Source organism: Falco biarmicus, chromosome 12 (assembly GCF_023638135.1).
Source record: "Falco biarmicus isolate bFalBia1 chromosome 12, bFalBia1.pri, whole genome shotgun sequence".
Classification (NCBI taxonomy): Eukaryota; Metazoa; Chordata; class Aves; order Falconiformes; family Falconidae; genus Falco; species Falco biarmicus.
The window spans coordinates 5715794-5739471 of NC_079299.1; the positions used below are offsets into that span (position 1 = coordinate 5715794).

At 37.0% G+C, this 23678-nt stretch overlaps 1 protein-coding gene across 8 annotated transcripts in view; it reads left to right on the forward strand.

Annotated features, from left to right (window-relative positions):
* The window catches only part of CDC42BPA (CDC42 binding protein kinase alpha), a 189954-nt gene that overhangs the window by 69886 nt on the left and 96390 nt on the right, over nucleotides 1–23678 (forward strand). For all 8 annotated transcript variants that reach the window (XM_056356781.1, XM_056356782.1, XM_056356783.1 and 5 more), the window contains exons 5-6: nucleotides 3701–3796; nucleotides 8446–8594. In XM_056356781.1, the coding sequence (XP_056212756.1) occupies nucleotides 3701–3796; nucleotides 8446–8594 (245 nt within the window). The remainder of the gene's footprint in view (nucleotides 1–3700; nucleotides 3797–8445; nucleotides 8595–23678) is intronic.

The following is a 23678-nucleotide window of genomic DNA, read 5'->3' on the forward strand; positions in this document are numbered from 1 at the left end:
TTTAGTTTGGACAGTGCGAGCACTGTCTTGGTGTCTCTTCCAACTTGTCTGATCTCTAACCTCAGCTTTTGTTTGGAACTCCTACTTTGCTACTCTCAGACTGCCTTGCTGTTCAGTTCCTTCCAACTTTATTCTGTTTTCCTCATTTATGTTTTAATTATATCTTGTTAGGAAATTAGATCAATGGGAAACCATCATGTTTAAGAAAATAAAAGGTGTATCCAGACAAATTAAAGCCAATTTCTGATGTGTGCACATCCTGTCTCTTTTAATGAAAATGTTATCACATTGAGAAGTATAAATGGCATGCAGATTGTGGTTAGATGTACACAATGTGTTTCCTCTTTATCCAGAGATTATTCAGATACTGAGCAATCTGGCATTAGTCTTGATGCAAAGAGGTATTTCTCTCCAAGACAGATGTCATTACTCTTAAGTTTTATTATGTCAGTGAAAGAGACCAGAAATAAAGTTCCACTCTATTTTTAAATGTACCCTTTTAAAGCCAGTCTAAAAGCAATTTTTTCCCATTAAAATACAGTTATAAATAGGTTTGAAAGATTTTTCTGCATGCAAGGTATTAAAAATATTCTTCCCGTGGGTCCAGCTGAATTTCTGGAAGTCTGAACCATTAGCCTAAAAAGAATTACATCTATGTTTTTCCATGTATTTGTAACCCATGGGTATACAGTGGAAAGAGAACCATCTGGAGTGAAAATGTATCACAAAGTGTGACCTTCAACAACTGTAACCTGTCATTTTTAAATATTGATGAACACATCTCACTTGTTACTACTGCTAAGGAAAATGACCCATTTTGGTCCTGTTAGCAATGTGCTCCACTAACACTGAAGTCCACAAGAAAATTAATGCAGTCCAAAAATGCACAACAAGCACAGAGATAAGTCTGTACATAAATGGCAGAAGCAAGTTGTTCATATACCTCTGCATCAACCCTGTGGGAAGTGAGTCATTTGAAAAAGCAGAAAGGGAGTATGTACTCAAAAGAGGCTTGGAAATGCCAGATTAAGGTTGATGACTGCCAGCCCTGAGAGTAATTGTATGCAAAAACTTTGTTACAATGAAATTATACAGGTTGGGAGGTCACCCTTCTCTCTTGTATTATGAAGAACGTAAGTTTTCCGAATACTTGCCACTGTTGAAAACCCAGATGTGATGTGGAACTGGGAACATTACTGATACAAGGGGTACCTGAAAGTGTGCAACAGCTTGCTGTTACGCTCCCAAACCTGTTACCTTGAGTGTTGACAGTCACTTACAATTACACGTGTGCCATGGTAGTACCAGATGAGGCTCAGGAGAGACCAGGACAAATACTATGCAGCATGGAAACAGTCAGCTCTCCTGGAACGTGTTAACTCTGAGCTAAGGACACGAGTACCCTGAATTCTTTGCTGACTGATAGACCATGATAACAATATAGATATAACCACAGCATCGAGTTGGCTTTGCTGTGCCAGAGTTGGATCAGATGACCTGTGGAGGTCTCTGCCAACAATTCAAGGAGACTGTGCCTAGGGAAGATGAAGTGTAGTGTTGAAATAATGACAGGCACGTAAAAAAAAAGGCTTTATCTAAAAAAACCTTAATTGAGCTATGTAACAGTAATTGTAGGAACCACTGCCACAATCCTTTTCTTCCCCCCTCCCCACCACCACACACCCCCAGGCACAAATTAATGTGAAGCCCATGAACCACTTAAACTCTTTGGCTGTTACTGTCTCAGCTGTGATCTACTGTGGTAATAGCAGTTGCTGTCAGCTCTAGGCATGCTGCCTGGAGGTGGGTGTCTAGAGTGCTCAAGGAATGCATGGTCTTTTGTTAAATCGTGGCAAAAACAAGTGGAATTATATAAACTCTGTAGTAACTAATCCTGTGGATTGTGCCATAACAAGTAGAGAAACTACGTGTCATTTATCCTTATGAAAACAAGAGTTCATGGTATCTCTCTCTGAAATATGTTAAGAGTTTATAAACAAAGAAGGAAAAAAATCAAGCTGAAGCATAGAATAGCTTTTCTTCCCACTGAAGAGCATCCCTTCTCCTCCTCCTCCCCCAAGTTCAGTTTTCATTTAATAACCTTTGAGAGTATTTGTTTAAAGCATGTTTTATTATTTTCTCAGATTTCACTGATGTCTCATGTGTTGTGCTATGGTTAAAGTATACCATCTTTTTTTTTCCTGGTCTGCAGCATTCCTGCTCACTGTATTCACCACAACAAGACTCGATATGGTTTATTTGCTTGAAGGAGGGAGTTTTCTGCTCTGTTTTTACTGCATGTATTCTTGTGCGTGGCTCAACCTAAAATGATACTTCACTTGTAATTCTTCACTCTCACAGCCAGCAATAACCATGTCAGAGTTCTGGTATTTGCCTATTGTTTTTGGAAGTGAAATTGAAAAAGTAAAAATAAAAGGCTTGGATTTCCTTTAAATTTAGCTGTCTTCTAAGATGGAAGAGACGGAGCATGGTTCAAATTGATGAAACATCTTTGTGAAGTAGCAGAGTGTGCTGGAAGACATTATGGTCTATGTTTTTCTCTTAACTCTTCATCTGCCCTCTAAATAGAGTGCACACAATTATTATTTTTTCCTTTACACTGTCTTTTAGACCTTTTTCTGAACAAAAGTGTTTGTTGGCTTTGCTCTTTGGTACCTTTTGTTTTCTTGTGACATTTGCTTCAGAACTCAGGCCCTTCAAAGTGTTTATTGTATTTCTTTGCTGTAGTTTCTTTTTGGCTTGTCATCTGTTTGGTCATTTTCCTCTGTCATACTGCAAAGCTGCTTTTGCTGAGGTGATTTATTCACTTCTTGGGGCAGGTTGTAAGACCCCCATTGAATTAACTGCCTTTCTGCTTTCCAATTGGTTATTTTCTTCACATACTGTTTTCTTTTATGTTGTGCAAACCTGTGTTCTCCTCCTTCTCTTAAGTATTCCTTAGCATTTCTTGGCAGTTCTTGTACCTTCTCCGTTCCACTTGCTATGAAGACACATTTTGCCTCCTCTATTTCTTTCCAGTATATTCAGGGGAGGTCTTACCAACAGCTTATATCTGGCAAGAGCAATATTAAATTCTGTCCTGCTTTTCCTGAAGCAGGGTGTGGAGAAAACCCCAACTGGTTAATGATTATCGAATTATGACTACGTGGACATTACTGGCAGCAACTTTCAAATTAAAAGAACAACCTTGCTGATGTGAAAATTCAAGCGTAAAACTGGGCTGACAGCATGATGAGATAAAACAATGACACGACTCCAGATTCTAGTACTTTAACTTCTATTGCAATTATAATTATATAATGTCATTATTGATGGCTTTCTTCAATCTTATATTGCAGTTGTGTAATTATTGATGCTGGTTTTCAATATCTGTGTGCACAAAAAAGTTAAGATTTTGACTTAGGATTTTTGAACAATGGAAAGCAACAGGTTATTGCTTCCTTCACATCACTTAACTATATAGAGAAGTACAACTGTTTAAATGTGAGGAAGGTGGACTTTTCTGATACCTAGTTTTTCATAGATTTTGGCATGTATGGAGAGTGTGGTAAATTACTTTTTAACTGAGAGGTAGTTTGGATATTTTCCCAAAAATATAATGTTAAAACATAGTCAACTTGCAAAATGTGTTTATTTTAATATTTTACTTAAAGCCTTTAATTATTTTTCTCCCCTTCAGACAGCCTGTTTTCGAGAAGAGAGAGATGTGTTAGTGAATGGAGATAACCAGTGGATCACAACATTACATTATGCATTCCAGGATGAAAACTATTTAGTGAGTGTTGTGTTTATGTATATATGGATGGAAATGCAGATTCTTAGTTGTGTTTTGAGACAGCAGTATAGTTTGTTTATTTGTTAATTTTATGTTCTGGACCATACAGGCCATGTAAGAATCTATGATTTCGTGCATAAGAGTCTAAAGGGTAGAGAGTGGTCAGAAACTTCTAAAGTTTTGCTGTAAATACCTCAGGAATGTAGCTTTGTTTTCTAAACCACTTCACATTTGTTGCTAAACATGGGTCAGTCTGAATCTTCTTTCTTACAGTTTGTCCCTCCAATTTGATTGGATTCTTAAAATAAAAGTGCACTTAATTAACAGCAGTTTTATGTCTTCAATTTTTGTGATTAGCATTGCTGATTACTGTTTTACAGTTAGAAATAGGGAGTAGCTTTTTTTTGGTCTTTGCTTTTTTTAAGGACTTCAACCTGCTAAAATAGTATAAAGCAATAAAATGTTCTTGCAGTGTGGAAGAATGCCACTAAATATTAATAAATAAGAGTGGAATTTTAGATTAAAGGATCTCTTTAATTATTTAATGTCATTTAGTTTTCAAGTATTTTGAAAGGCTTGCAAAAAGAGGCTGGTATGAGGTGAAAGTGCCAATTTTCTATGAAATCCTTCCCACTTAAAATGTTTTGATTGTGATATAGTTTTGTTAATATTTATGCCTGAAAAAGTAAACTACTACACATTAAAAGATTTTGCTTATTTGGGTTTCATTGTCCTGTGCTTTGGATTCTTACATCATTAGTAAGTTCTAATGTCTTCTTAAAAATCTACTAGGCAGTCATAATCCTTCCCCCCCTGCCCCCAGTGTGTCCAATAAAAGAAGTGCTGTACATGGAATTCTTGCAGAATTGTAATGCTTTTTGCCATTATATTGCTTTCTGTTCTGTCGGCATAGAAGCTTGTAGATCCATGGATTTTGGTGCAGTATATACAGAAAAAGGGCTCTGCATCTGTGAATCTAACTGTTGGCTTAAATACCTCCCAGCCAGCTTCATGCTTTGTTAACGTGGACAGTAAAAACGATCTCGTATTTTAAAGAATTCTGATTTTACTATTAACAGTATTTCAGAGAAGATATTATATATTCTGCAACCGCCTACTAGAATTTGTTTTATCTTGCCAGTTTCCTTATTTTCACTAAGCACAGAGCAGCTTCTGTTCTTTATCTTTGATAGTCTGCTAACGGGAGCTAATTTTGCAGCCTGCTAGGGAAAGCATCAGTAATACTGGTTTTCGTCATTTTAATGTGAATGCATCCCTAGTTCTCTATATGCTTTTTATTAAAATATAACAGGAGCAACCTTTAAAAAAAAATATGTGTAGGTTGAGCAATAGAATCATAGAGTTATAGATCATTTATGTTGGAAAAGACCTTTAAGATCATCAGGTCCAACTGTTCCTGCCAAGTCTACCACTAAACCATGTATGTCCCTAAACATTGCATTTACACATTTTTTAACACTGCCAGGGACAGTGATTCTGCCGTGTCCCTGGGCAGCCTGTTCCAATGCTTGACCACCCTTTCAGTGAAGAAATTTGTTCTAATATTCTAATATCAGATGGCCCTTGACAGACTGAAGAACCGGCCAAAGAGAATTCTCATGAAGTTCAGCAAAGGGACATGCAATGTCCTGCATCTGGGGTGGAATAAAATAAACCCAGTACATGCTGGGGGCCAACTGGCTGGAAAGCAGCTTTGCTTGAGGTCCTGTTGGATAACAAGCTGACCATAAGCCAGCAATGCACCTTCACAGCACAAAAAGGCCATGAGTATTCTGGGCTGCAAGGAAGAACGTTGCCAGTAGGTCAGTGGAGGTTCTCCTTCTCTGGTCAGCCCTGGTGCAGCTGCTTCTTAAGTGTTGTGTCCAGTTCTGGGCTCCCCAGTGCAAAAGAGAGGTGGAGCTACTGGAGCAAGTCCAGTGCAAGGCCAGAAAGATGATTAAGGTACTGGAATGCCTTTCATGTAAGGAAAGGCTGAGAACTGGGTTCTTCAGCCCAGATAAGTGAAGGGTTGGTGGGCTTATCGTCACTGTGTATAAATACCTGATGGGAGGGAATGAAGACAAGAGTGCCAGATTCCTCTCATTAGTGGCCAGTGACAGGACAGGAGACAATGGACACAAACTGAAACACATGGAACCTTGTCTGAACACAATAAAACACTTTTTACTGGGAGGGCGGTCAAACACTGGACCATGTTACCTGGAGGAGTTGTGGAGTCTCCATCCTTAGAGATACTCAGAACCCATCTGGACAGAGTCCTCATCAGCTTGCTCTTGCTGACCCTACTTGAGCAGATGAGGTTGGAGTAGATAATCTCAAAAGTCTCTTCCAACCTAAACAAGTCTGTGATTTAGGATAAAATGCCCATGTTAAACTTCACTAGTTACTAGAATTTACTGTCCTTAAATCTCTTTTTCTTTCTCTTGGAAGGATAGTGCTGTTGTACAGTAGCATTTTGAGAAGTGTGTGAGACTTCAATAGATCTGGATGTTTATGTGCATTAAGAAAATACTTTTAAAGCTCTTTTTTAAAAAAACGGGATTTTTAAGGACATGGATCTATGACATTGGATGGGATGCTATGCATTGACTGAATTGTTTTCTTAAAAATTTAGTTAAACTTAGCTTTGATTCCTATGCATGTTATTAACATCCAAGTGCATGACAATAATGTGAATTACAGTTTGAGTGTTGGCATACTTCAGGAGTTGAAGGTTTCCTTTTCATTAGGCTCCTGTGTTGCTTTTGCAAAATGGGAGGTGTTTTGCGAGCCAAAATTCCATTATTTTGTTATATCCAGTAACTGAGTTGTACTGGTTTTAAAAATGCTGAAAAATGAGTGCAGAGATCCCACATTAGTTGTGAGAATCTTAAGAGGTTTTTTTAATGTACTTTGAAAGCAGTAAGTTAAGCTCTCGCAAATCTTTATACAGTGTATCAGTTAATAATAATTATATTAAGTTCCAAAGGTTTAATGTATTTTCTAAAACTGTAAAACATGAGAAGCTAATACTGTAGACCTTGTTCCAGAGGGGAGCATAGGAGTACCACTGAACAGAAGATATTTATCTCATGTGAGGCTTGTGAGCATACATTAAGAAGTTTACTATTCATGTCATAAAGCAACAGATGAAAATTTGATTGTCAGCTCATCGAATATTTTGTGGAAATGCATTTTGTACTTTCTTCGTGCACTTAAGCCAACGAGGTTTAAGTTATTGCCCAGGTTATTCTGTATTAAATTGTTAAAGTTGACAAAATCTTTGTTCATAAACTTTATTGTTATGGAAAGTATGAGGGAAAGGAGCAGGTGTAAAATTTCTGCCTGCCCCACTTTTATCTTGTAGCTGGTATAATTTTGCAGAATTTTTTCCACATATTTTATCTTTTTTTCCTGAAGGTGGGAAAGACTTCAGCAAATGAGGGGAACTAATTATAAAAACTCCCTTGAAGTTGTGTAATCAAAATTTTTAAGAATGAAATTGGGATGTACTTTATTGCATCTTTAATATTTTATTTATTATGTGTGATTCATTATACACTATTGTTAAGAGTCACTGCTTTGAATATGGATATATGCTGCCTTCCTGGAAGGAGAGGTTGGAACTCTAGACAGAAGTTTTCAGATACTATATACTTCAGTGGGACATTATTCTAGTTAGTCTGTCCACAGTGATGATTGAAAGTAATGTCATAGCAGTGGGTGTTAAATTAGATTACTTATAATTAGTTAGTTAAAATTAGTTCAGGTTTTTCTTCTTTTCCCCATTTGTCCTTCCACTTGCGGTTCCACAATTAAAACAAACTAAGCTAAGCTAAAATGATACTAATTGTGAGTTTCCCACTTTCCTTAAGTTTATGTTTTCCAGTCATTTTGACCATGGTTCTTAAAGAAAGTGGCATTTCGTTGTGTCATAACACAGTGAAATGGAGAAAGGTTCTGATCTCTTTGCACCTGATTCAATGGCAGGCAGGTTTTTAAGTCTCATTAATAAATCAGAAATCAAACATATTTTTCTCCATCGTTTCAATTGGAGAAGGTGACACCTTCCATTGTATGTTGGCAGGTCTTGGTATTGTGCGCAATGCTAGCAGTATCTGGATTTGTACTGTGAGCCACTGGAAGTCTCTCAATCTTTTCCTTAATCTGAGTAAACTAAAATTGTTATGTTTAATGGGAAAAGAAGATGGTAGGAAAAAAGGGAAGGGGAAGCCTGGGAAATTAAGGGCCTCAAATGAGATCCCAAGTAAACACATTTGTTGTTTTTATAGGTCTGTGCTTTAATCCTTTACTCCTTTTTTTTTTTTTTTGGTAAAGGAATCCTGAGTATTAAAATACTTTGTTTGGTGATGGGACAGTGGATGAAGCTGATACTGTCTTGTCATGAGGCTTACTGTATTCGGAGAGGTATAAATATAATGAAAAATAATCAAGTACGTTAAGTATTAAAATGGGGCTGAACCAGGTACTGTTTTCAGAAGATCTGAGCATCTTGGTTAGCTTTTTTTAATGCCCAAAATTTTTGCAATAAATTAATTTTTATGCTTCAATTAGGTTTTTAATATCTGATTCACTCAATAAATGAGGGTTTTTTTCTGCTGTTTTCTTATCGTTCCCATACTCCATAGTACCTGGTTATGGATTACTATGTTGGAGGAGACCTGCTTACGTTGCTCAGCAAGTTTGAGGACAGACTACCTGAAGACATGGCTCGTTTTTATTTGGCTGAAATGGTGATAGCTATTGATTCAGTTCATCAGTTGCATTATGTTCACAGGTAAGTAATTTGAGCTCCAAATTCCAGTTGGAGTTATGGGGGGTTGCTCGGTGGAGTGAAAATATTTCCCATTAAAGAGTTTAAGCTAGTAACAAGTATTTGCTGTAATAGTAAGTATAGTAGAATTGATCTGCCTACATCTTGTGGTTATTGAGAACTGTTCTTAACCTTGTACCATATGGTCAGAGACATGAATGAATATCCGCATGCATCTGATGGATCTTGCACGCTGGTATGTTTCAAAGTTAATGATCCATAATTTATAAAAGCAAAACTAGAAACCTGTTTGTGAAAGATGATCAACTTTGAACAGGTGCCTTCAAGAGACAGATTCTGTTTCTTAATTTGTCCTACCTATACAGAAGTAGAAAACACTCAGTGTGGTCGGTTTGGGATTTTTTTTTCACCACTTTTTTTTGGATGTCATGAAATTACATTTAAAATGAAGTGAGGGCATTTTACTAAGTAAGTGGAAGTACTTAAATTGTGGTACTTAACTTTACCTTGGTATATATATAAAAAAGGTAATATATGTTTGTGTCTAGCTTTTTTGGAGACCATGATTAATTTTTCCGCAAAACTAGTATCATCTTTTCTTTAATGTATCATTCCCTACCAGATTCCATGGTGTTCTGGTATGCAGAGGAAAAGATTAGGTTTACAAGAGGCATAATTTTCAAACGCACTCCGTAGATGGCCTTTGCTCTGACAGCAATCAGGAGGAAAACTCCCAGTTGTTTAAGCTGAATTATTAAGTTGGCAGAATGAGCTTGCCTGAGACTTCCATTTATCTCTCTTAATTAGAGTCTGTACTGGCCATTCCTTCTTTTACTGACTACTGATTTTTGTCCAAAAGGTGTATTGTGGTTTGTTGTGGTTTGTTTCTGGGTTGTTTTTTGTTTCTTTTGAGGTTGTGGCTTTTTATGAAAGAGCTGAAGCTAGGAGTGCTTTAAGGTGGGGTGGTGCTAAGCTGCAAATTGCTCGTCTGGAGTATTTTGAAGTCTGCTAGTTTTGTTGAAGAATTGTGCCTATCTGCTAAAAAGAGCTCTTTGTGATTAACAGCTTTGGAAGAAGGCAAGCAGAGTATTTTTCTTGAATTTTGAAGATTTCAACAGTGTTATTTCTGAGGAACTGTTTGTTCACTTAGGATGTGATGTGAAAGGCTTTTGTATTCAGTTCAATTCGGATTTAACTTTTAAAATGTGCTTGTGGGTAAACTGTTGAGATGCTGTCTCCTCTTACCAGGTGAAGAGTACTTCCATGTACTGCATAAACTGCTGCATTTGAATTTGCATGTGGGGTAGTAACTCTTCCCAGAAGAACAGATGCCTGCCTTCTCTAACTTTTCCTCCAAACAGATCAAAACTTTCTTAATTTAGTTAGCACTGTTAGTGTGTAATATACAAGAGATGTGATGTTTCCACCCTCACATAGTAAGTGTCCCCAAGATGAAATGTGGGTGTAAAAATTTGGGTGAAAATTAAGTAGTGTTGCAGTTCAAAACAACATATTAATTGTTATGATTGCATATTTATTACTATGAGTGTTTAACAAAAAAAAAGCACTTATACATTCCCAGCCGTTTGTTGTTTGATTTGTGGCCTTGCCAGTGAGGTTCCCATATTTATAAAGTCCACGCTGGCATTTTATCATTAATACTGCTGTAACACAATGCCTGTTTATAAGGGGATGTTTTGCAAGGATTAAAAATGTAAAGAGCACTTGAGTGTATGTTAAATGATCAGTCTTTGTAATGAGACCTGTTCCACTGTTGGTTTTATTAGGGTTTTTGCAATGGGTAAAGCAAAAGAAAGGAAAAGAAAACACACATTCTAAATGCCACTAATGCTCTTTTCCTGAAAGTTTAACTGTGGTGGCCACATCCTTTTTGGGAATGTGTTGAACACAGCAAAGGACATAGGAGAAGAAGGAAATAGTCTAAAAGATAGATAATGTAACAGCTGTAGTAGTGGTATTTCAGATGAATAACCAATATGCACCAGGATTTGATCAGAGTTGTAGCTGCTGAACTGGAACCCATGATTTACGTGTGTTTCATTCAAGGCTTTTTTCATACAATGAGACAGCACATTGTTTTATTTTGTTTCCTTTTAGTGCCCCAGTTCTTTCAGGGTAGATTTTCACATTAACCATACATAGTATTGTACCTTGACCATAATTTTCAGCTATTTTTGTTAGGGAGTGACACTGATAGCAGTGGTAGTTGGTGTGCAGACCACTCTGATGTCAAATGCAAATCAGTTTTCTTTCCTAAAGTACATTGGCCAAGGTTCTGAAATATCAAATACAAGCAACCTCAGCATTTCTTAAACAAAATTGCTATGACTGTATTCAGGTTTTGGCATTCCAAATCTGAATGCCATCTCTGCACTAGCATTGTGGGATTGTGGCATTATGGGATGAATTTATAGTAGGAAGGAGATAAAAGTATTAGTAGGTATTAGTAGAATTGTGTAGAGAAATTGCATGAGGTTTCCAGAACTGTGTCCTGATGCCTGCTGAATTGAAGAAGGTGAAAAGCTGCTATCTGAAAATAACATCAGTGCTACTGTTTTGTAGATATTCTTAATTATTCCCTGGGTTTATCCACTTTTTATTTTAAATATGTGATACAATGTTTTTGAGATAACATCAGTTAGAACATAAAATTTGATACTGACTATTAATTTCTGGGGACAGATAGTGTGGTGTTTTACCTGATAGTGAAATGATGGCTTAGACTGTTAATAAAACAGCTTTTTCTTTAATGTGTAACAATTTTGCTATAATATTTTATTTTATATATATAATAAAATATTATTATATATATTTTTATATATTATATATATAAAAATATATATATTATAAATAATAATAGTGCAGCAGCACTAGCATTATCATATGATGTCGACAGCTCCAAGACTAGCTTTAGAAACAAAACTTCATCTAAGCTAATTATATGGGCAGGTATTTGCAGTGATGAAGAAAGTACGTATGTACATCTCTCACAAATGCACAACTTCCTTGGGAGTTCAAGTAAAGCTTATGCCTACCCCTGATACCTTAAATTACTAATTTGTACTAATGAAGTGATGCTTTCTTGTAGGCCAAGGTTAAATATTGTCTTGTGCTAGTTTTCTGCAAACTTTAGTAATACACAGGGTAAGATTTTGCCTTTATTAGGAATCAGCTTTAATTTGTGTTTTGTTTTTTATAGATTTGTAGCCTCTTTTTGGGTTTTGTTTTATCTGAGAAAAAGCTTGTACATGTTTTAAGGTTGTGATGTTATTTAATTCCTCATGGCATATGTTAAAAGCTTATATTTGCATGCATTATCAAATATCCAGGTGTGGGCTGGAATAAAAACTTCATGGCTGAAGCTAGGTAGCTACACTTTATTTATGCGTGTTGTATTACTCAAACATGTAAAATTTGTTCTTCCTACAACTCCTTAGTTTAATGGTGAGCCAGGTCTTCTCTGTATTTTATGTAAGGTGGAAATTGAGGTGTAAAATGCTGGTTTTGTCTAAATACTTTTAAGTAAAAAAGACTTCGAAGGGCCTGCTTGCCACTGGGAGAGTTTCCCCTAGGGACTACAGAAGATACCCTCTGGGCACGTACTAGTCCTAGGCATCGTGAGTGTGCCACTGGTGGTTTTGCACTCCCCTTTGTCTGTGCTGCTGTCTTCTGAGGCAGCCTTTACTTTACTAAGAGCACATTTAAGTCTGTCCTAAATTTAATTTGGGACATTCCAGCTTCTTGGAGTAGTACAGAATTATAAGTGTTAATGTGCTTCAGTCATTTTCATCTTGACTTTCTTTCCTCCATCTCTTTGCTCTGTGCAGAGTTGCACAGCGATTCAGTGCAGAGCAGATTTGCAGCTAGGGACTGTTCAACATTTAGGCTCGTGATCCTCCAGCCCACTGCAAAAATGTTCATTTAAAATAGTTTTCATATATTGGCACACACCCATGTTAAACAGTTGTCTTTTTTTCTATTGAATGGTAAACCAATCCTCGCTTACTTTCTTACTAAAAAAATGTTTTGGAAGGATTATGAAACACCTATGTTAATTACTATTTTTGTTGCTTAAGTTTATGGGAGGATAGTTAAAACTACAGGGCAAGCTCTCAAGTTACATACATTTCAGATGTCATCTTTTGCATATGAAAAGATAGGCATACAAAGCAGAAGCACACCAACTTCCAGAAGGTATGCGGGATTACGGTGAGCTTGATCAGTGTGTTTCTGGATTTCTGGTTGCCACTCTCTTTTAGTCTGAAGGATTTTAGCATTCTAAGCCACCAGATGCTTCCCTCCGCGCGCCCCCCCCCCCCCCGCCCCCCTGCTTCTTTCCATTTTCTTTATCAACTTTAGCCTTCTCTGGAACATTTGAGCTCTTAAAATGTAGAGCAGCAGAATTCTCTGTGGAAGTGACATCCTTTTTGAGAAATATTGAACGTAAGGGAATAAATCCGTTAGAGGGATAAAAGAATTGTCTACTCCCCCTCAAACCAGCCCCTTTGCTTTACCAATAAGGTACTACTTGTCCTCAGTAAAAATCATCTTAGGGACATCTCTGAAGTATTTACTGTAGTTAGCAGGCAGCTGAAATCCGGGGTTCTTTGTAGGATGCATTTCACTTTCAACTATAAGTTTTAGTGCCAGCATATCCATTTTTGACTTGCTGAATAAGCGGTTTTCTGTCTTCTGGGTGTATCCCACCTTTCCTGATCATTAATTTGCTTAAGTGGAAAATTTGGGGGTGGAAGGCCCATCCTAGGGAGTTAGCTGCGTTGCACAGTGTGTCTGAGCTGAGTTGGCACAAGGGTGAGCCAAGTGCTCTTGGCCTTTGGTAAAGTGAACTGTAATTGTGGGTTTGAAAGAAAGCAACAACATATTTTAAGTGTTTACCAAACTTTGCAACAGACTTAATGTTGAACACACACACGCGCGCGCGTACATGAAGATGTCCTTACAAAGTGCTGAGAGTGAAGGAAACAGGGCTAGGAAAATAAGGAAAAAATAACATAAAATTATTTTGGTATTCTTCTGAAAATATGTTGCTTTGAAATGTTGCATGGTTTAGTTTTACATGGAAAACTGCAGGACAGAAAGTTATTTTAGTGAGTATTTTGTAAGCTAGTGCTTCCTTATAAGGTACTCCTTTATGGAGGTAGAGAGCTCTACAGGTCTAGGGTCTGTGTTTCCTCTCCATCTTTCCACTGAGCAGGGGCTGGAAACAAAGCTCATCTTTACAGATGCTTTTTCATTTTGCCCTGTGACCATTTATGTTATAAACGCTGGCAGCTGCTCCCATAGTTACCCCCTCAGGGTGGCATCCGACCTGCAGTGAGGACTCTGTAAGGTTAATGCTATTTGACTAGAATTTGTTGGTAGGATTTCTGGGGGAGCCTGTGATGGCCTAGAAGCATTCTGAAATAAAAGACGCACGTATGCTTGGAGTGCCAGAGCTGGCGGATCACACTGGCTGTGCTGTCATGTAGAAGGCAAATGGTTTCTTACAGTATTGTGTCCAGTGGGAGTGCTAAGTGGAAGCTTGTAGTGTGTGACTGAGCTAACGTAGACCTACATTCTGTGTTACTCGAGCAGAAGAAATTTAGAAACCCAAACTCCAGTGCCTTAAGTGATAGTAGCCTTGAGTAGTCCTTTCAGCAGAGGTGCTTTTACAAACACATGCTTTGGCCTTTTTCTCCCATTGTTTCTCTCTCCCCGAGACCCAAGCTCCATGCATCCCTTCTGCTCTGCTGAAACAAAGGTTTGTGGTGCTGTGCACTGAACTGAACAAGGACACTAGTCCAAGTTAGAAGCAGTTTCACATTTTAATTAACCTGGGTTGGTTCTCCATCAAATTGATGGAGAACGAGGATAAGAGGAAATTGCTTCAAGTTGGTCTTTCCAATAAAATCTATGTTCATCACATTGTGCCTGTTTTTTCCCTACATCCATCGAGTGGTGCTTGAGATATCTGGCGATTCATTCAACTTCATGATTTTTAAAGAAAAAAATGACAGAGGAAGCAGTTGGAGATTGGGTATCTTAGATGTAGTTAGCCATAATACCCTCAGGAATAAGCCCTTCTCTTATTCTGTCTAAATTCTCTTATTCTTATCTAAGTCTGATACCTGCCACCTAAGGAAGGAAATTCTTGATGATTGTCAGTTGAGGAAAGCCAGCAAGACGAGGAGTGCACCCCTTCATTTGTTCTGGTGAGTCCCCACCAGTCTTTTAGCTAATTACACTTTTGTTAGAAACAAGACTCACAGGAAAAGGAGGAATGTGTATGTGTCCTTTTTTTTTTCTTCTTTGTTTTATGTAGATTGGTATATCTTCTGGGTGCAGTTGCTTGAAAGGCAGATGGGTGTGAGCACTCTGTTACCCTGTTTAGGTAGGAACTGGGTGTATTTGTTATAAAGCAGAAGTATGTAAACCTTTCTAAAAGTGAAAATGAGAGGGACAGACAAGAAATAAAGTTTGATTGAAAAAGGGTCATTTTTAACCTTGTGCTTTAATGGGAAAATTCTTAATCCCAGAAATCTCTTATAAAAAAACCCTGATCTTGCCTTCCAAGTATAGTGTGTACAGCAAGGCTCAGCAGATGCTGTATGTGGTGGAACTTTCCAGGAAATACTGCTGCCTCTAGCATAAAGATTCATTTGACTTCTGTGGTGTTTGCAGAAAAAAAGTCCATGTTAGAACTGTCATAATTCTGATATGAGATCTGTTTCAGTGTCTTACGAAGTTGGAGGTGTTTTCAGAATTTAATAGCTGCTTTGAAGACAAATCATCCCCATTTGCAAGCTGTTTTTATGTGAGTTAAGCTATAATTTTACACTGAGCATTTTCTGATTATTTCAGACCTGGAAATATTTTCTCCTTCTATTTTCTTTGATATCCAAAATCAACATCAGGAAAGTAGGACAAAAACATCTTCCTTATTTCTGATTTTTTTTTTGTCCTGGTGATTGTGGTTCTGAGGGTATAATTAGTGAATTGTTTAGTGGCTGAGGATTGAGTTGTTAATTAAGACTTTCAGTGATTTTATTCTCATTTATAAAGTTTGGAATGATGCAGGCAGAAATGAGGATGGCAGTTGTGTGAGGGAGTCTTCAGTATTCTCAAGTTTTCTGTTATATTAGAAGGAAACTACCTACCTCGTCTTTTGTCCTCTACAGACTTTTTCCATTTCATTATCTTTGTGAACACAGTATTTCATAACTGCCTCCTTTCACAGTGTCTCAAATTATCATTTATTAATACCCTATCTGTTCCGCAAGTTCTCCCTTACAATGCCTTTATTTTATTTATGATTATGGGCCCTTTGCTTTTTTTTTTATGTGAATTATCACTGGGTTTATGTTATTAGATTAGATCGGATTAGAAGCTCACAGGAAAAAATTGTTATCTTCTGAGTGTCATGTAGATTTGTCATTGCATAAATAAGCAATGATAACTTGCTTTATTGTTTGATACTCCTGCAGTATTAGTATAAAACCATAATATTGAGATGCTTGAATACATTATAAGAAATTTTTTAAACCACTTTCTTTTATGCAGGTTCTTGCTAGAGCATTCTTCCCAGTGAGTATTTAATGGATTTGGAGTGAGAATGTCTTATCTGAACTTTCAGATCTGACAAACAGAAATTTGGTGTTTGAAATTCTGAATTAAATTAGGAGTTGGGGCAACAGCAAATGTAATGCTTCCTTTTCTTCATAGTAAATTAAGATATACTTGCAAGATATCTTAATTATAATAAGATACTGGTGCAAGAAACCGATTCCTGAAAGGGCAATTAAGGAAGTATTGGTCCAAATAACCTTGTCTGCATTGAAGGTGTTCAATGCTAAGCATTTCCCTGTTACATTTACAGAATAGCCGTTGTATTGTTAGAAGAGCCTACCTTGTGTTCCTTTACTATTACTAGGTTTTAACTTCTAACATGAGAAAAAAAAAAATAGGTCACTTAACATTCTCCAAATTAGAATACTGCTTACAAAGCAGATGTTTGCGTAAGGTCATGCTTGGTTCAGTTATGGAAGGCTTTGTGGCTGGGGTCAGGGAAGCAAGACCTTGTGGAGCTTTATCTGAAAAGTTGTATTAAAATCTTTATTGACTCAGGTGCTGTGATGTTTATGCTCTTCAGTTTTTCTTTATTAGCTATTGGGGGGCAGCCCTTAGCATCTCCTCAAGCAGCAGGAAACAGTGATATTACTGCCACTGTAACTCAGTAATTTTTAATCAGATACCGTGTGTAAAGTCCAGGAAAAGGGCATCGGAAAGGTACAAAAGAGAAAATAGTGGTTAAAGAAGGGAAAAAAAGGGGAGGAGGGGCTAAAATCTGATCTGTTATAACAGTAGCGAAGTTAAGTCTTCCTCATATAGGAAATAGAACTTTTAGCACAGAAAGGAATTTGCTTTTTTGGTAGTCCGGCTCATTTAGATTTCTGCTTAAGTTTAAGGACTGAAAATTCAGGCCTTATGTTCCTATCTGAGATATTTGAAAAGTTACATATTTGTTTATTTTTTTAGCAAGCGTTGTGCCTTATGGTTTATGTTAAAAGAGAAAACAAGTATATTACACCTGCAACTTGAATACAAAGACTTTTTCAATAACACTGTCTTTTATTCTTAATAAGTATAATTTCAGTGTGTTTGAGCAAACAGTGCACTCTTTATTTTTCTTACTGTTTTTCAAGTCCTGAGTTGTTTTCCTGGCAAGGCACTGGAGATACTGGGATGTATTTAGACCAAATGTATTTCTTCCTTTATAGCCTCTGGCTACAGTTCCTTCCTCAGTCTGTTGGTGTCAGGAGTTCTAGGTGGGTGTTAGAGTGCTTATTGCATCTGGATCGTGCTTGTCAATATGGTTGGTTGGTTTGTTTTCTAACAACAATGAAAGAAAAAAAAAAAACGTGTCAACCTACTTGTATCTGTTATTACATAGCATAGTAGAAGAACTGTAGACATATGCTTCAAACTTGGTCTCACTTATTCCCGCATGTTTCCTTGGCTTTTGGTTGGAATAAAGATTTTCTTACAGGTTGAACCTACATGTACACATTCTGAGTGGTTTATGGGATGAGAGTCTTTAGGATTCATTTTTATTCTTTTGCTTCATTTCTGTTTTGTAAGAATAATAAATGTATTGTTTTCATATTCTTTCCCTCAAATTATTATCTTTTTCCTGTAATTTAAACATGATAAGGCAGCTTTAAAAAACCATAAAATATTCCTTGTAAAAGTATGTAAGTGCAGTTTTGATGGCTAGTGTAGTGATCTAGAAAAAGCATACTCTTATAATCCTCAGATGCCAGAGATACCATAGACTAATTTAATGCTGGTTTTACATATAAATATTTTGGTATGTTATGTTTATACAAGCACACTTCATTATTAATATGCTTACTTGTGTATCTGCTGCAGTATTTTTGCTTAGGAAAAGATATATTTGTTGCCAGAACTACTTCCATACTGGCTAATCTTTCCACAGAAATCTTTCTACAGCCTGCAGCTGTGTGCTAAGCCTGTAAACGGCTGTCTTAGTGACTGCAAAGAGGTGACTTTAGAGTGCCACATGGACAACACTGTAATAAGCAGAAGCCATGAGAACTTTAAAAAAACTAAAGAAGCAAGAGCTTGAAATTGTCTGGTAGTGATTCTTGACAATTAAGCATTGAAGAGGGTCAACTGGGCATTCTGTTGAGGTGTGGGGGAGTTTTACATGCTCTGTCCTGGTACTTAATATATTGAAGAAAGTGTAGTACAGGTGTGTGTGTGGGGGGGGGGGGGGGGGGGGGGGGCGACCAAAAAAAAAGTATGTAATTTTGTATGGCAGACATATTTTAATTTTTATAGCAGAGCAATAGAGCTATGAAGTTTTGTTAGGTTAATTTTGTCTCTGACTTTGTAGGTGTAGTAACAGCAAAATTACAGCCAAGAGTAAGCAGAATTTTTAGGTTATGAATACTTCCAAAATGGCTAGTAGGTTTTGGGACTGCAATAAATAAGGCAAGGTAGGAAATCCATATGTGCTGTATTTGAAAGACCACTTTTGATCGCGGAAAAGCATTACGAAATAGAAGAATAGCAAAAGATAATGCTTATTTATTTACTTGTGGGTCTACTTGAAAGAGTTTAGTAGTGATAAAAAACCCTAAATCTCTGTACTACAGTGACTGCTTCATTTGGTCTGTTTAATACTGTTGGAGCTACAGTTACATTCTGGCACGTGTGTGATAGCCTCATCGGAGTTTCTCATGTGTAAGTTAAAATTGCAAGGATTTCTTTTACAGATCACACTTTTTGAAGTAGTGTTTTATGCCAGTTTTGCGTATGGTCATTCTTCAAGTTGTCGTTCACTCTAAATGTCAGACAACTTCCAGCTTTCAGAAACTTGGATTCTTTTGAATTGACAATGATTGTAAATAATACTCCATATGACGTTTTAGAAATAACTTGTGTTCTAGCTGCAGTATTTTTGTGTCCCTGCTAGAATATTTCTCCCAGTGACACCAAGAGCCATGGTTCCATCACACTGAAAGGGTACAGGTACAATATAATTATTTGGTGTACCCAGTCCTTCTGTCATTTACAGTTTATAAGCTCTTCCTGCGTAGGTGAAGTTTCTGCTGTTACACTCAATAGGTTATTTACATTTTACGCTGTTAAACTTAATCCAATTTCTGTTATTACAGTCTTCAGTTTAGCCAGTTCCATATGTCTGATATTCCAGTCTTCCCTGCTGTTACTGCTGCTTTCCAGCTTTGTGGTATCTCCAGATTTTATTAGCATGCATTTATTTTGTGCCAGGGTTAGTAACTAAAATGTTTGTTCCAAAACGTACCCTGGAGAATTACCATTATTCTCTTCCACTGATTGTACTTCCTCTTTCAGCACTATCCATTGTCATCTGTCTTTTAGGCAGTTCCTTACCAATACCTTTACTTGTGTTGTCACTCATTCTTTCAGTGGCATTCTTTCTCATGTGGGGGAAAAAAAAAAAAAATCTATTAAAACATTTTCACAGGATTTTGTCTCAGTTCAGTATACTGTTGACAAAAATTACCTGATCCTGATGAATTGTGCCTGCAAAGAAATACAGATTTTGCTCCCAGTGTTTGCATGGTCTAACATGGTATTCCTCATAATCATTCTAAGTATTACATGTTATGTTTAAGGAAGTGAAAGTTGTATGTATAGTCTACATGTTTTCTGCCTGATTAATTGCAATAGCTTCAAATAACATTCTTTTTCTACTCACTTCCATGACAAACTGCTATTCCTTTTTAAGAATGTAAAACCCCAAAAGGTGTAGGACATCAAATAACAGAAGCTTGATTTACAGTGATGACTTCTGTCCAATGTACCCAGAAAAGAAATTATTGTCAAATTGAACTCTTTCATAAACATTGATTCAGTCTTGCTTACCTTTTTGCATTAAACTATAGTTACTGGAAAAAAATTGTCTGACATTCTGTATTGCTAATGTCGTGACAGCTTTTGATGGTTGAATGGTTAGGACAGTTGTAAATGGTGAAATGTGAAACATTGTGATTCCCATTTGACTGTCATAAGCGGGACTAATTTGTTTCTTATCAAAAAATCAGAAGGGTTCTGAGGATGTCATGGGCAAGAAATGCAGCCTTTGTGTGTTCTAGTATGTGACTTCAAACTAGACCTTTGCATCCCTTCTCACAGATTTAATTCCAATTAAGGAAAAATGATTTCCAATAAACGATGATGTCTGACCTTAACATGCCTAAGATAAATTAAAACAAAAAAAGTATGTGTCATCAACAATTATGCCAGCTCCATCAGAAACATGAACAAATGTAAAGCAGCTCAGTGCAGTTTCCCTGGGGAGATAAGAGTTCTGTTTTCCCGTTTTACTTGTTCTGTCATTTCCCTGCTTTTTCTATGAATATTCCAATACCCCAAATTTCTGTTCTGTAACTTTTAAATGAGTTGGTAACTTCTGTACTCTGTCGGTATCTATATGAATGCAAAGCAGCTTGCTGATTTCCCTACTTACCTTGTGAATGTGTTGCCATAACCTTTCTGTGTTGCTGCCTACCAGAGCTGTGCCTGTCTCAGTGTGTTTGTCTCTTTCTCTGTCTGTTGGCACTAACTGAAGGTGTATCTTACAGTGTCGACGATACTAACATGAAGCCTCTGACACGGAAACATTTTGGAGAATATCACGTAAAACTCCCTAGATTTTCACTGTAACTTTGGGCGTGTGTTATCTTGTTGCAGATACTGGTTTCTGTGGGTGAGAAAGTGTTGTATAACTGTGCTTGTGCAATTCGGACAAGGAATCATTTCACCAACACATTTTGTCTGTAATATTAATTCCCAATTCCCTAGTACCAGATCAGTGCAATTTAACGTGATTATTAGCAGCATCAAAAATCTTCTAATTCCTCTGCTCTAGAGAGAGTGATTAAATAATAGAGTTCTGAAAAATCAGGAAATCCCTGTTGCCACATGGAAACAGAGAATATCTGGAACTGGGATGAAGAATTTTCTGGTATCCTGTTAAAAATTTTGACACAATCCTGATGTAGTTCTTGGGTTCTGTTATGATTGAAATGTTCTATAGCTGGTCTGCTTGAACACAGTGCAACAGTTAATGAAAACTGAATGTACATTTAAGGTAAAAACGCAGCTAGCGTGTGAAATAATTGAGGTACACAAGCTTGTGTGGGATTCGTACTGCAAGCTTCAACTTCATTTGTATTTTACAGTAATGAGAATTCTTGGCTGAAAGTGTCTGATGGCGCGATAGTAGTTTGTACAACATTCACATAGCATCAGTAATAATCTTATTGAGATTTGTAATTACATTTACATAATATATTAAGCAGAATGCCTTATCTGCTGTGTGCTACTTCACAGGAGGTCAGAGCTCGTCCCTTCAATAGGCTTTATTAGGGAGCTTGAAAGCTGACCATAGACAGATAACAGGAAACTGGAAAATTGGGTCTAGCCAAGAGGAAAAACATGATTAGCTCAAACAGAATTCAGCTGGTAAATCCTTGTTATTGTTCTTAAATAACTGATCTTCTCTCAGTATTGCATACTTAATGAAGTGTAAATAACTGAGGATTTAACTTTTATCACTGTAACTTTTTAGGGTCTTGCAACAAAACCTTTAAAATACTAACACAACTGAAATGGAGGAGGAAAGGCCACAAAATTCTCAGAATTTATCCAGCAAGATGCATATTTATTAAAAGTACACCTTGAAGCAGATGGCTGAATTACTTGCCCAGTCTGGTCCTGCAGGCCAGCTGATTCACCCAGTGCCCGAGTAGAGGATTTCACATCAATACAGTATTTGAGTTGAATTCAGCTTCAGTAGATGCAATTTTCAGGAGAGTGGCAGAGGCTTTTTTGTGAACTTCTAGTCTCATTCATCATTTTGAACCATGATTTTGTATCAGTGCATATGTATTTCTTCATGACATTCAAATCTCAATGCTGCGTTTTTGTTTCATTTGTTATGTTAAAGAAATGTAAGTCAGGCAGTACTTTCCCACTATTACATAGTTTATATACTCCTCAGCTTCAGATACATGAGAAGAAAGAAGATAACTTATGTAGGCATCTTAAGGAATGTTTTTATTTATTAAAGGAACCAAGTATAGAGTTGTCTATTTATTAGCTGGAGAGGGTGCTGAGCCATCTTGTCTAGACCATGCTTTTGCCAAGAAAGGCTGGACCAGATGATCCTTGAGGTCCCTTCCAACCTGGTATTTACGATCTATTTAGAACAGATCGTCTCAAGTTGAGTACTAAAAACTCAGTATTTAAACAGTGTCCATTGCCTTCTGATGTTTCAAAACAGAGTAGGTGTTTTTCTTGGAAGCTGTGGGGGAAGACAAATTGTTAGACATGTAGGTAACCTTGCTTACTTCTGAAGCGTTGTTTTATCAGAATACTTTGGTAATGATGTTGATAATGTCAAGAGCTATGGAAAAAGTTTTCCAATTTTTAAAATAAACACCCTGCTGGAAGCCTTCTGGCTGGTGGTGAATTCAGAAAAGTCTCTCCTGGTTGGAGCTAAGGCAGAGGCACCAATTAGGAGTGGTCTTTGATTACACACTTTCGGATAAAATTGAGTAAACTTTTTACTTTGTTCTTTACTCAGGCTTTTCCTGAAGCAGATCAGAGAGATCACGTACCTAAGGAAAATTTTTTATTAACTCTGTTTATCTGTCATGTTAATAAATAATTTGTAGAGTAACTGGTCTGCTTGCTAGTTTTAAGTTCCAAACTGCTGTTCCCTGCTCTAAAAAATTTGCTTTTCACTTTGGTTTCCAGAGAGAGGAAGGCAATGCTTGAGTCTCAGCCAGACAATAATGAATAATACAGACATTAATCAAGTCACATAAGTTCAAATATCAATCAGCTCTATAAAATCAAGCATCAAAACTAATGAGCTGAAACCGCTCGTTATGTGAGTTCTGAAATGCACCTTCTTTAACATTACATATAGCCAAGGACTTAGACAATCTCCTTGTTAGCCATCAGGTGCACAGCAGACAACTAATTCTACTTAAACAGGCAAGCAACAATGAGATTAGCTGTAGGTTAAGTGACTGAAAATAGCAACTTTGATCCTCCAAGTGACGAGCTATTTAAATGGAGGAGGATACCAGACAGAAAACAATCATGGGAGCTAGGGAAACAAAAAGGGGAGGAAGATAGGAGTGACTTCTGAGGGCTGGGGGCAGGGGTTACACTTCTGAATATCCCTAAATAACTGTTTGTTCAAAGGTAATATTCTTTGACTTCCTTTTAAAAGTGTGAACTCATCCCCACCTTTCACTCAGCTGCAGTTCTTTATTTGAATCTGTCTTCAATATAAACAGTTGTAATTTAGGCATATCAAATTGATTATGTCATAATCTCTAATAAAAAAAAAATAGTGGTATGAAGTGCCTAGTTTCCTACAGTATGTTTTTCTCATTGTAACTTTTCAATAATAATTCTGTTGTATTGTGTCATAGGATCTAAAAATAACAAAGCTGGAATATTTCCCCATAGTTTTCACTG